The sequence below is a fragment of the Strix aluco genome, chromosome 2, assembly GCF_031877795.1.
Source record: "Strix aluco isolate bStrAlu1 chromosome 2, bStrAlu1.hap1, whole genome shotgun sequence".
In the NCBI taxonomy this organism is placed as follows: domain Eukaryota; kingdom Metazoa; phylum Chordata; class Aves; order Strigiformes; family Strigidae; genus Strix; species Strix aluco.
In genome coordinates, this window is record NC_133932.1 from 90477509 (window position 1) to 90491126 (window position 13618).

A 13618-nucleotide genomic window follows, 5' to 3' on the forward strand; every position below is an offset into this window, starting at 1 on the left:
AACACCCTTGTATTGCAAAGCAATTGCAAATATGCAGTAAATAAGTGTTAAGGTTGTTTTGTTTCACTGTGGGGTTGGGGGGATTGTGTTTATGGGCTTCATTTTATACTCCAGTATATTTCTGATACACCAAGTAATTTTCAGTGGTGGAAACACGAATACAACTGGTATCATACCCGAAATCAAACTAGAATAAAGGAAAATGGGCTGGTTTTCATGCTACTTTCTAGTCCTTTGGACAGGAACACTGCATATGGGCTTGCTCTTCAACATGGGTATTTTGACTTTACATGTCATGCAGCTTGAATGGATAAAAGAGCCAATCCTAAAGTGAAAAAAATGCCGAAGATCAAGGTCATCAACTTCATATCTTATTTTCAAGCAGGGACAGAGTGTGAAGCATTTCAGGCCAAGTACTGGCTTTTCACTTGGAACAGTTGTGGGAGCACATACATTGTCACCTGCAGCCTCCCAGCTCTCGGCCGGTAACTTCCTCCGTTGTGGCAAGAAAGTTATTGTAGTTGTCCATAATTACATGATTTCCAAGCTCTCTCCTACCCTCAGATCTCAGCTATAGATATAGTTAGCAGATTGTGACTGCATCCAGTGCGAAAGTAGGAGCATTTTATGTTTCACAAGTTGTAAAGCTGAAACAGATATGAACCCTTGTATCTTAGTCTTGTTTTGTTTGGCTGGGGTTTGTTTTGAGTTGGTTTTGCTTGTTGGTTTGGGTGGTGTTTGTTTCTTTAATTGAGTGCCTTTAAAGCAACTACCACACTCTAAATTCCGCATCTTATTTGGTTAATGTAGATTGTATTCCTTTTGGCTTAAAGTTTGACAGAGTGATTGGTGCAATATCAACTCAAAAATTTAAGCTGTGGTTTCTTCAGTTATAAGTTTGTTGGCCATACATGGTGTTTCAATTCCATAGGCTGCCTTCTGTCAGTGCTGTGCTTGCCTAATCTCTTGCTGCACTTACCATGCTCTCTGAATAAAAGGGCCTAAAGGAGAGTTCATTGCTGTTAGTTTTTTATGGTAGTTACCCAGTTATGTAGTAATATAGAACTGGAATACACAAGATCTAAAACTATTACAATTTTGATTAAGACAATAGATATTTCAAAGTGATGTAGAGATGAGACCTATGATGTCTAATGATATTTAATAGCTCATAAAATTTTTACTTCATCTAATAATACTTACTGTACAAAATATGAGGCAACTTGCAGGTTTTAACACAGATCGCTCTCCAGGAGCATTGGTAACACAGGAGAGGGAGATTGCTACCGGCCTCAGTTCGTTGCCAGTGAAATCTGTTGGGTTATACCTAAGAGCAAGAACGCCAAGCAAGGTCAGGTTTTCACTTTGTTACCGGCAGTTTTACCTGCACGCAGTCTGGCAAGTGACCTGTTCTTCCTCCGTGATTCCCTGGTGGCCTTGCGAGAGCCCAGTGCTGCTTGCTATTGCTTCCACAGACAGAAGGCTGCTGGAACGGCTCTACCTACCAGCACCAGATACTGACTTGGGCTGTGCTGGGTTTTGAATGTGTTCTGTTGTCTCCTTTTAAAGTATCTTTAAAAAGGGGGCAAGGGGGACAATGCATAGCTTGTATACGCGATACAAGGTGTGCTAACTTGCAGCTCCTTTCCTTCTTCCTTCATTTCACAACTGTTTCCATCACCAAATAATGCCATTTAAAGGCAGTTTAAACGAACTAAGTCTGATCCTAATTGTTGCACAGCATCAAAGTCCTGCTTCTGACTCCCAGCAGCCATAGGCTTGAAAAACAGTCTTCACACACCTCTTCTGTACTGTGGGTTATGGTGAATGGTTTGCAAACTCTGAAGTTGACTCTCCTTCCTTGCTGCTGTTGGCACAGGACCATCTCATGTAAATAGAGGAAGGCTTCTCCCTTCTCCCCTTGCAGGTTTGGATGAGAGGAAAAGCAGTTCCAAGGTAACTTGATGCAGAGGTTCACGGTTATTCCAAGGATTGCCCACAGAGGTGATAGTCCCCTCTGGCTACTAATCCAGGTCTGGCCCTTCCCGCGCCTTGGTCCCTTGCAGCAGTCCTGTACCACTGTGACGAGCCACCAGCTTGTCAGGCCTGGCCTAAGGGGGTGGGGCCCAACACCGAGCTATTGCCTCAGTGTCCCTTAGCTCTAACTGGAAGAGCGATCTTTGTTAGCTGAAAGGTGGAGGGAAAAGAACAGCTGGCATAGAGGAAAGCTTGCGGGTGCTTTGACAGTCGTGAATGTAGCAGGAGGTAGCAGGGGAGGATGAAACTGGGCTGAAAAATTATATTTAGTATTCCTGATTTTTTTTTCAACTTTTCTCAGTAGGAAGAGTTGTCTCCTCCCTACTGCTCTTACAGGCTGTGTGGGTGCTTTTCAGGGAAGCCCGACGGACAGTGTCAAAATCCATCAGGTGGCTACTTTTCCCACCTGATCCTCATCAGCCAGGTCAGCGGGTGCCGGTTTCAAGCCGGGGAAATGAACCGGGGAAAGCCCGAGGACCGGGCATGGATGGGAGAGGTCCTTGTTCCTTCCCCGGGTCACTCTCCCCTGCTTCAGCACGTCTGAGCGCCGGGGCCGCGGCGGCTTCGTGGCGATCCGGACCTCACTGGAAACAATGTCAGTGATTTTTTTTGTTTTTCTTCCCCCCGGCCGGCTTAGAGCTGGCTCCAGATTTTGGGGAGAGAAGTGTTCGAGCTGACCCCAGCTGCCGGCAGGACGGCGGCGCGGAGTCCTCATGCCCTGCCCGGAGGGATGCGCCTGCCGCCGCCACCTCCTGCCCGGGGCTCGTCCGCACCCGCCTCCACCTCCTCGGCTAGGATTAAGTTAATTAACCGGTCCGGGCACCACCGCCGGCCCGCCCGACCCCAGCTACGAAAAAAAGGCCGGGGAAGGCTGGGGTTGCCCTTCCCCGCCGGCGCTGCCCTTCCCCGGGCTCCCCCGCCCCGCGCAAACCCTCGTCGCCGGGTTTGGTTTGTTGTTTTGGTTTGGGTTTTTTTTTTTTTCCCCCTTCACTGTTAACAAAACCTGGTGATTAAGACGCGAAACTAACAAAGAGTTTTTCTTCCACCTTAACCTTGCACACAATCCTTTAACAAATTAATTAATCCTAATGAATTAACACTTCATTTATTTAAACGCGCTACAGTTCATGAATTAAATTTTCATGCAGTGATTAAAGGCTGTTAAAATATGCATGATTTCGTTAAAATTTTATAATAAATCAGGGCAATGTGTTACATGACAAGGCAACTACTTCCCAGCCCCTCGGAAGGTGCTTTGATTGGCGCGGGGGGGCGGGGGGGAGCCGAGCGCTGAGCTCCCGGTTTTGGCAGCCGAGGACACCCGGAGCGCGGGGAGCCTGGGCTGCCGGCCGGCCCCTGCCTCCTCCGGGCCCCTCTCCGGGTCTTTCCGAGGGGAGGAAGGCAGCGGTTTTCGTCTGCCCCATCGCAACGCGGCGTCCTGGGAGCGGGAGCGATCGTGGGCGCGGGTGAAAGCCAGTAACGGGTTTGCCCACGGAGCCGGTGCGGAAAGCGAGCGTGGTCTGGGGGGTGTTTTGCTGGAGGGGCTTCTCGGTGTGCTTTTTAATTCCTCCGCATCACTTGAAAGAAAGAGCGAGCGACTTGACTGGCAACAGGACCTGCAGTGTTTTCCACCGGACCTCTGCCCGGCTCCGCCGCTCTCCTTGCTTCCCCGAAAGGGGACGTCGTGAACTACCTTGGGACTTAAATCACCATCAAGCGTTTCAATTTTTAATATGACAACATTCTATACTTTGGCTGCAAAAGCAATTATTGCGGCTTGTACATCAGTAATTAGCAGGTCTTTGCTGATGTAAGGAAAGTCCTCATTAGGACATGGAAATACTTTTTGTGCATTCACCCAAAGGGTTAGTTGGGGTTTTGGTTATTTTTTTTCTTCTGAAGGTTGATTTTTATCATCTAAAGGGAAAATAGCTTTTACACTAAATGGGATATTGACTTTCTGTGAACTTCACCAAATAACACATGTCTTGTAGGGTTTCTCTCGATGCTCTCACTGACATTCAGGGTAGGACAGATACCGCGACTACAGAATGTAAAGCTAACGTTTGGTGAAATAAAAATATCCAGAAGGTTTGGAGTGAGCGATTCTACAAGATCCACATTCACTTTTTTAGAAAAAGTCGGGGTATATAGCAAACTATAATCAGACGTTTCTACTTAATATCCCAAGCTTTAGTATATTCATCTTTGGGGAATCCTAAAAAGAGAAATCAAATACAATGGGTTACAGTAATTAATTTATAAATCGTTTCACTGTGGGAATAAGGGGTTACTTTATTACTTTCTCGAGATAAGCAGTTCAGTCAAAGAAATCTGCCTATTTCTTGCATTTGAAGCTGGAGAAAACTACGGGAGACAAGTAAATGCGTTATATATATATATATGCCTCCCTCGCTTTATTGAGTACCTTGGGCCATAAAAGTAGGGCTACAGCATGGTCGTATCGCAAATGAACCCGACCCTCAAAGCCTGCGAGTTTATTGCCATCAGTATTCATGAGGCTGGACGTACCCACGAGGAATAGAAATAACAGCGAACATTAAGATAAAATCTATTACCAGGCCCGTGCGATGCTGAGCCTGGCTCAAGCCGTGTTCCCGGGGAGCCGGCTGTGCTGACGGGGAGGGGGGGCGCTGCTGGGACCGCCGGGGGCTGGTGACAAGGGGGGCTGGTCCCCCGCGAGCCCTGGGGACCTCCCCGGGCAGCAGCCCCTGCGCTCGCCGGGGCAGGGGGGGGGCTGCGGCGCGGAGACCGGCTGCAGCAGCGCAGCGGGCGTTAACGGTCGGGGCGGCATCAGGAGCGGCTGTAATTTCAAGCGTTGCTTTAAAGTTAGCGCTTCCCCTCTTCCAACAACAACAACAACAAAAAAGCGTCCCAAGGACTGCGAAGGGAAGTTTTTCTTCTCGGGCTTCATAACTGACAAATCAAACGGAGCCTGAAAAAATCCTCTCCCCCCCCTACCCTCTCTTTCTCGCACCTCTGAAGATCAGACGGGGAAAAGCTGGCTGCGACTCCCTAGCGCAGCTTCTGCCCCCGCAGGCAGCCAGGAGGGACGGGGCGGGAGGCGGCAGCCGCCGCCCCGGGAGCCGCCAGCAGCCCGCCGCCGCCCCGGGAGCCGGAGGCTGTTGCCCTCCCCCCACCCCACGCAGTTCTCCCCGGCCCTCGGGCTGCCGCCGTGATCGCGCCCCGGGCGGGTTTCGTGAAGGAGCTAGGAGCGGGTGTGTGTGTGGGGGGGGGGGGGGGGGGGGGGGGGGGTGTCTCTCCAGCCGGGCCGGACTGCTTCCCACCCCCTGTTTGCCAAAACGAGGAGAATCCATCAGGATGCACATGGCAAGCTGCCAAGTGCACACCGGGCTCAACGTGCCCAGTGCTCCCCACCCCTGCCCCCAGGAGACACCGGGGAGGTGGGACAGAAGACCCTGAGAACATCTGGAGGTCTTCTTCTCCCCAGCCTACGGCTGGCGCTGGGGGCGCAGGTGGGAGGGTGCCTCAATTTTCTGCTTTTCTGGCCGAAAAAATAACCACGTGCGCAGAACGGGTCGTTTTAAAAGTACTGGAGGGGGGTTGATGTTCCTCCGGCCAAAGGAGAAGGTCTCTCCCACCGGCGCGCGGCCGCCCCGCTGCCCGTGCTGCTGCGGCAGGCAGGGCTGCCCGCACTCCGGCCCTGCCAGCCCAGGGGTGAGGGACCCCGGCCGCAGGGGCAGAGCAAGGCCGGTGGCATGGGGGAGGAAGGCTGGTCACCGCTTCGCCTGGAAATACACACACACACACACACAACCCACCCGGGCGCCTTTGTGGCCGCTTGAGCAATTTCCCCTCGCTCTCAGCTTTTCCCTCAGGGAAACCTGATGAACTTGGCCTGGCAGCGTCCTGGCGAGCGAGGGCCGCGCAGAGACGCGCAGAGAAGCGGCCACGCATCGCGGGCGGAGCAGCATCCCACGGCTTCCTCCACCGGGAGAGGAAGGGAGCCCGGCTGCCGGCCTCCGTCCCCCGCTGGGGTCGGGCAAGGAGCCCCGCGGTGCCTCTCCCTAAAGGCAGGCTGCTCGGGCCTTTCTCTGGATCTGGTCCCTTCTCAGCAACTTGGAGAAAAGCGGTGGTGTTCCCTACTTTCCTGCTCCTCTCCATCCCTTCCCCAGGAGGCTTTCTGTTTACAAGGCATGATAGCTTAGACATAGCTAGAATAAGTCAGATGGCTTTTTTAAAAAAAAAAAAAAAAAAGAAAAAAAGAAAAAGAAACCCACAGAAAGTATGATTTGGCTATTCTGATGCAATGATTTCGATATATAAGGAGAGCCCAACCCCGCTTCAGACCAGTGTCTTTCAGTTTCAAGTTCACCCCCCTCTGAGACGAAGTTGCATTCCTCCACCCCAGGGGACGCGGTAATGGATGGAGACCTGGCTCCCTTTCGCACAAATAATTGGCAGTCGTCCCCTCCTTCCTCCCGGACTGGATGGGGAGCTGGGGAAGGGCTTATGAAGACAAATGTGGACTTTACCTGGGGTTGTGGTGTGTTCTGCGTGTGTGTGTGTGCCTGCGTGCCCTTTCGGCTGTGTTTATGCGCATAAATAAGAGGCGTTCAGGAGAGAGCAATTCCGATGCACTCCGGGGCTGTCACATCCCTGATCCAAACACCCCGCTGCCTCTCCCCGCTGCCTGCCTGCCTGCCTGCCTGCAGCCCTGCTGAAACAAACAAGGCAGCATCTGGTCGGTCACCGAGGGATGGCTCCAGCGTGCCCCAGGGGACAGGATCCACCGGGGGGGGGCATTCCCTAGGGATTCATACTAATCCCACAGGCACAGTAGCAGATTCACTCTTTCCACAGTTATGTCTACAACTTCATAAGCAGCTAAAAGAAGAAGAAAAAAAAATCTGCTCTAAGACGGGACAGTAACCCCGTATCACTCATAAAATCAACCGTGCGTTATTAACCCTAGTGTCACTCCTTAACCGTTTCATTCAAATGTGAGAGTGTTCAAAGAATAGAAAGAAGAGAGTAAGACAGAGAGACATAGAAAGAAAGAAAGAAAGAAAGAAAGAAAGAAAGAAAGAAAGAAAGAAAGAAAGAAAGAAAGAAAGAAAGAAAGAAAGAAAATTTCTCCAGACTATTTTTTTTTCCACGCTGTATAAGATGGAATCAACTCGTTTCTTGTACAAAAAGTACCTGGGTAGCAAGAGAAAGAGGGAGAAAGGAGAGAAAGAACAGAGAGAGAAAGAAAAAGAAAGCCAGAAAGGAAGAGAGAAAGAGATAAAGATTTAAAGAGATAAGGTGAGTGAGAAGGAGAGAAAGCAAGAGGGAGAGAGAAAGAGAGGAAGAAAATTAAAGAAAAAGAGCAAGAAAGGGGGAGAGCAAGAAAAGGAAGGAAGGAAGGAAGGAAGGAAGGAAGGAAGGAAGGAAGGAAGGAAGGAAGGAAGGAAGGAAGGAAGGAAGGAAGGAAGGAAAAGAAAGGAAGGAAGGAAAGAAAGGAAGGAAAGGAAGGAAGGAAGGAAGGAAGGAAGGAAAGAAAGGAAGGAAAGAAAGGAAGAAAGGAAGGAAGAAAGGAAGGAAGAAAGAGAAAAGAAAAATGTTCTGTTTGTGGTTGCTCTCTGCTGCAGACCATGCCAGTGAAACTTGAGCTTTCCGGGGGCCATGGGGGCCGCACAGTTCGGTGGCGGCGGCGTTTCCCGAGAGGAGCGCAGCTCCCCCCGGGCGAAGCGGCTGTCACCCGCGGGGCCTGGCAGAGTGATCTCTGCACCAAAACTACCCGGCGTGGGGCACATGAAATTCTGTGGACACGAGTAGCCCCTCAGTGCTTCGTACACACGCCTGCCCCCGTGGTTCTTCTCCAGGAGCCGGTGTCTAACTCTCGGAAGTCGCGGGGCGCGGCTGGCAGCCGCCCCTCTCTGCGCTGGGGGTCCTCGGCCGGGCTCGCCTCTCCCCTCGGTGGGCTGCGCTTCGGCGCCGAGGCCGGCCCGGTTCCTCCCGCCGCCCCGCGGGCAGGGAAGGGGCGCCCAGCCGCACCCCGGCCGGCCCCGCCCCGGGGGCGCCCACCGCCTCCGCGCCCCGCCGCCCATCCCCGCCCCGTCGGGGCGCCCCGGGCCGCGCTGGCGGCCGTGCAGCGCGCACGTGTGGCAGCCACAGGTCCCGCAGCCGCCGCCGCCCGGTGCTCGGCGTCGCTCGCTATAAGAGCGGCCCCGCCGCCGCCGCCCCGGCGAGACGGGCGAGGGCTGCGGGAGATGCAACAAGGCGCGGGGAGGCAGGGACCGGGGGCGGCGGGAGGAAAAGGAGGAGGAGGAGGAGGAGGAGGAGGAGGGAAAAGAGGAGGAGGAGGGAAAAGAGGAGGAGGAGGAGGAGGAAGGGGGGGAGACAGCTGATGCCTGTCAAAGCTGGGGCCGCCGCGCTCTCGCGAGAGCCCGCCCGGCGGTAGCCACGGGATGCGGGGCTCAGGTGCGGACAGAGCGCAGCGCAGCGCGCCCGGCGCCGGGCAGCGGCAGGCAGAGGAGTGAGACGGCGGGGGCCGGAGGGAGCCTCGCCGCCCGCTCACCCACCCACCCAGCCCAGCCCCGGCCACCGCGGCAGCGGCGGCGGCGGGGGCAGGGTCCGCTGCGGCACCGCCGCCACCGCCACCGGCTCCGCCACCGCCACCCGCCGCCGTCCGCGGCTTCCCCCGGCGGGAGGAGAGCGCCCGGAGAGCACTTTTCCCCCGACTTTAGGAGTGTTTGTGGATTTACATGCCAAGCCTTCAAGATGATGTCCATGAACAGCAAGCAGCCGCATTTTGCCATGCATCCCACCCTACCTGAGCACAAATACCCCTCTCTGCACTCCAGCTCGGAAGCAATAAGAAGAGCATGTCTACCAACTCCACCGGTAAGGGACAGGCAGCTGCAGCTCTCTTCTTTCCTTTCTTTCTTTCTCTCTCTCTCTTACATACACGCACACACTCTTTCTTTCTCTCTCTTTTTTCTGTATACTGCATGTATGTGTATGTGCATTAATAAAAAAACCGCTGCGAGGCACATTTTGACAAGCGGCGCTTAATGTTTTTTTCATGTCGTCCTCTGCAATCATCTGAGTGCCTGTGATCTTTTTTGAAAGCGGTGTTCACACGAGTCTCCGACTTCATCCACTTTCTGTATTAATTTTTATGACTCGGCCTCTGAAAAGGAATGCGCTTTATGTGCTCTTGTGTTTGACATAATTCCCCAGCTGAGAGTTACAGATCCATTTCTTCTCCTCCTTTCTCTTCTTCTTTCGTCCCGGTTTTTTTTTTTTTTTTTTTTTTTTGGTTTGGTTTGGTTTGGTTTTTTTTTTTATTATTTTTTAAATTTATCTGTTCCCTTCACGCCCTCGTCCTTTCTTTTTCGGACTCCCCCTCTCCGGCTTCCTGCCCTTTCTACTCCTCGCTTCTTCTTTTCCTCTTTTGCTCCCCCTCCTCGTTTTGCCCCCTATTCTTCTACCCCATCCCCAATTTCCCCTCGCTTCCCCGTGCCGTGTCCTGCTGTACCCCGCTTCCCCGATTCCCTGGACTCTTCCCCCCACCTTGTACCCCTTTACACCTCATACTGCTGCCGGCTCTCCCCCGCACGGTCCCCCCAACTTTGCCCACCTCTCTCCCCCCCCCCGCGGCTCCCCTCCCTCGACCGTCCCCCCTACCCTCCCCACGGCGCTCCCGCAACCCCACGTTCCCCCCCACCCCCCACCGTCCCCTTCCCTCTCCGCGCTTTGCCCCCTCTCTGCCCCGCTCCCCGGCGCCCCCCTGCCCTGCCCTGCCCTCCTCTCCCCGCACCCCGCTCTGTTTTGTGTCCCCTGCAGCTGCAGAGCAATATCTTCGCCAGCCTCGATGAGACCCTGCTGGCGCGGGCCGAGGCTCTGGCCGCCGTCGACATCGCCGTCTCGCAGGGCAAGAGCCACCCGTTCAAGCCGGACGCCACTTACCACACCATGAACAGCGTGCCCTGCACCTCCACCTCCACCGTGCCCCTGGCGCACCACCACCACCACCACCACCACCACCACCAGGCGCTGGAGCCCGGTGACCTCCTCGACCACATCACCTCCCCCTCCCTGGCGCTCATGCCCGGCGGAGGCGGCGGCGGAGGCGGCGGCGGCGGCGGCCACGACGGGGCGGGCGGCGGCGGCGGCGGGGCCGGCGGCGGCGGGGCCGGCGGCGGCGGCGGCGGCGGCGGCGGCGGCCTCATCTCCACCTCGGCCCACCCGCACTCGCACATGCATGGCCTGGGCCACCTCTCGCACCCGGCCGCCATGAACATGCCGTCGGGGCTGCCGCACCCGGGGCTGGTGGCCGCGCACCACGGGGCCGCGGGGCAGGTGGCCTCGGCGGCGGCGGTGGTGGGGGCGGCCGGCTTGGCCTCCATCTGCGACTCGGACACGGACCCGCGGGAGCTGGAGGCCTTCGCCGAGCGCTTCAAGCAGCGCCGCATCAAGCTGGGGGTGACCCAGGCCGACGTGGGCTCGGCGCTGGCCAACCTGAAGATCCCGGGGGTGGGCTCCCTCAGCCAGAGCACCATCTGCCGCTTCGAGTCCCTCACCCTCTCCCACAACAACATGATCGCCCTCAAACCCATCCTGCAGGCCTGGCTGGAGGAGGCCGAGGGCGCCCAGCGGGAAAAAATGAACAAGCCCGAGCTCTTCAACGGGGGCGAGAAGAAGCGCAAGCGGACTTCCATCGCCGCCCCGGAGAAGCGCTCCCTGGAGGCTTACTTCGCCGTCCAGCCCCGGCCCTCCTCCGAGAAGATCGCCGCCATCGCCGAGAAATTGGACCTCAAAAAGAACGTGGTGCGGGTTTGGTTTTGCAACCAGAGACAGAAGCAGAAACGGATGAAATTTTCCGCCACCTACTAGGGGCGGGCGGGAGGGGCGGCCCTGACACCGGGGGTACCGGGGGGGCCGGGCCGGGCCGGGGCCGCGGGGGACGCCCATGCACCGCCGCCGTCGCCCGAGACGCCGTGGGAAGCTCCTGGGGACCAAGGGACGCTGTAGAAACTAAACGCGAACTACTCGATGAGAGGGGAGAGGGGGGGCGTGCGTGGACGGGGGGGGAGGGGGGGTGCGCGCTATCAATTATTAAAACAAAAAGACACCGGGACACCAACGAGAAGAAGGAGAGGAGAGGAGGTAAACAGGCTCTAGAAACCCGTGGGGGTCACTTCTGCGGCCCCATCCCCCCTCTGCCCCCCCACCCCCTCGACAGAAAGCGGGAGAAAGAGCAACTTAAAGCGTAAACACACACAGACACACACCAATAAATACCGTGACAGCAACAACCACAAACCGAGAAACCTAAGTCACAACTTTCCGAAGGAAAGCAAAACCGACCAACAAACCCGGAAGGCGAAACTGTCGGTGGTGATGCTACGTTTGGTTTGGGTCTCTTTTCATTACTTTCCGGTTTTCTTTCTTTTCCCTGGCTTGGTAACTAATGAGGACGGCGGTGGTTTGGTGTGGGGGGTCTTTTTCTTTGGTTTTGTTGGTTGGGTTGCTTTGGGGTTTTTTTGGTGTGTGTGTGTGGTTTTTTTGCTTGGGTTTTTTTTGTTTTTTTGGGGGGGGGGGTTTGCTATGTTCTGTTTTTCCCTCGAATGCATTTTTTCGCGAGGCTTTGGCGATGGGTCTTGTCTGTGCCGGGGAGCGGCGCGAGCGGGGCCGGGCCGGGGCAGGCGGCCGCAGCCCGGCGGAGCAGCCGGACCTCCCGAGCCCTCCCTTTCCTCTCCGCTGTTGCCTCAATAATCCTAGCTAGCTCAAGGAAAACAAACAAACAGAAAAGTTACTCTGTAGCCCCTTTGTTTCTCTTCCCTTGCCTGCGTGGTTTGCGTTTCCATCTATGTCTAAAGACAGGTCCCTGCCTCTGCAGAGATGTGTCTGGAGGCCGATGCCAAACCCGCCCGAGCAGGGATGCTCTACGAAACAATATGTTCAGATTCATTACGGCTCGTGGTTAACTATGTCCTCTCCCCTCCCTCCGCCCTGCTCCCCACCCCATGCCCCCCGGCATCCCTACCAAACCTGCCGGATTTAGGTTAGCAGCGGACCACGGTGGGGAAAAGGTCCTGCCTGGGTTTGCTTCCTGGGTTATTGCACCCGGTAGGCAAAAGGAACCACCAGCGCAGGCTTTGAGATGACATTTGTTTCCGAGGGGTCTGCATGTTGGGAAGAAACACGCAAAAAAATCCCATTTGGGCTTGAAAGTCGTTTATTGTAAATAATAAACGTTAGGTAGAGGATGGCTTTTGGGGGTGTGTGGGGGGGGTTCAATTTGCACTATCACAGTCTCCCGGATTGGAAGCGATGTTGTTATTCCGTAATAACGATGCTGGTACTACTAATACTCATCAAGGTGCATTATATGTCTCGCGGATTGAAAAAAAAAAAAAATTATCAGAGCTCGTTAGGTAAAAACGCCAGCTACGTGCAGAAGCCATAGCTGGCTCTGGCTGTTACCGAGCGACTGTTAAGGTTTTCAAGTAACAAGGAATTTCTGAAAAGAAAATGCCATTTCGTTTAAATCAAAACAAACAATAGACTGAAATTATGCATGACCTAACAAAAAAAAAAAAAAAAAGAAAAGAAAAGAAAAAAAAAGGCATAGAAAGATCCGTGATAAAGTCTCGATATTATTTATTTATTTATTTATTTATCTATTTATTTTATTATTATTAATATTATTATTATTTTGTGTATCATCGTTTGCAGCGCAAACATTCTATGCATTTTGAAACTGAGCACTAAATAGACTAGCTTCTGGTAGAATCTTTTGTGGATGGTGTAATTTCACAGTTTAACTGCCTGTTTTCACTGAAAACACAAACATTCTTGTCACGTTCTTGTATTTAGATTTAAAAGAGGAAAAAAAGAGGGGAAAAAAAGAGAACAAAGACGATTGTAAATATTTTCTTTAATGCACAAAAAAAAAAAAAAAAAAAAAGGCTACAAACTGCAACCACGTGTGGATCCTGAAATGTCTCACTGAATAATCTACCTGTCCATGTATGTTTGCTGAGCTTTCTCCTTGGTTGTGTCTTTACTCTATTACTTTTATTTCTATCAGAAATATTTCTGTACGCCAAAATACAACAGGGAGATGTGTCCCAGCATACTTACAAATAAAACAAATGTGAAAACAGAATAGTTATTATTATTGGGTGCATTTTAAAAAGAAAAAAAATATTTCCGAGACACGGCTGGTAAATTCAAGGTACGGCCGTTAGACGATAAGATTAATTCTACCAAAAAGAAAATAGTGAGAGATGTATTTTTCTGCTAAATCCAGAAATCATTACTTTGAGATAGCTCTTATGTGAAAATCGGTGCTCTGAATAAAATTAACTATATATTAGCTGCGTGTGTTTCTTGAAGTTTATTCTATAACTGCAGAATATAAATCAAAGTAAAATTTTAAGAAGGACTTCTGAAGTATTTCTTTTCAGTTTACTGGAAAGGATTATGCACCTACAAAATATGTATAAAGAAGAAAAGCTTGGGTGGTTTCAGGTTTATATGTTGTTCTGACTGGCCTAATTGCACTTAATTATGTAACAAGATACTTTATTTTTATTTTGGGTTA

The 13618-nt window shown here is 52.9% G+C and overlaps 1 protein-coding gene across 1 annotated transcript; it reads left to right on the forward strand.

The window, feature by feature from the left end:
- The first annotated feature begins 8565 nt into the window (after positions 1–8565).
- On the forward strand, positions 8566–10902 carry POU4F1 (POU class 4 homeobox 1). The gene is made up of 2 exons (XM_074816942.1): positions 8566–8907; positions 9853–10902. Exons 1-2 carry the CDS (start codon positions 8785–8787, stop codon positions 10900–10902), a joined length of 1173 nt encoding a protein of 390 aa, XP_074673043.1. The 5' UTR covers positions 8566–8784.
- Positions 10903–13618: the final 2716 nt, after the last annotated feature.

Bases quoted from the DNA above. Each gene is read 5' to 3' on its own strand.
- POU4F1 (XM_074816942.1), top strand. From the start codon at position 8,785: ATGATGTCCATGAACAGCAAGCAGCCGCATTTTGCCATGCATCCCACC. The intron at 8,908-9,852 runs GTAAGGGACAGG...TGTCCCCTGCAG, and splicing joins CATGTCTACCAACTCCACCG to CTGCAGAGCAATATCTTCGC.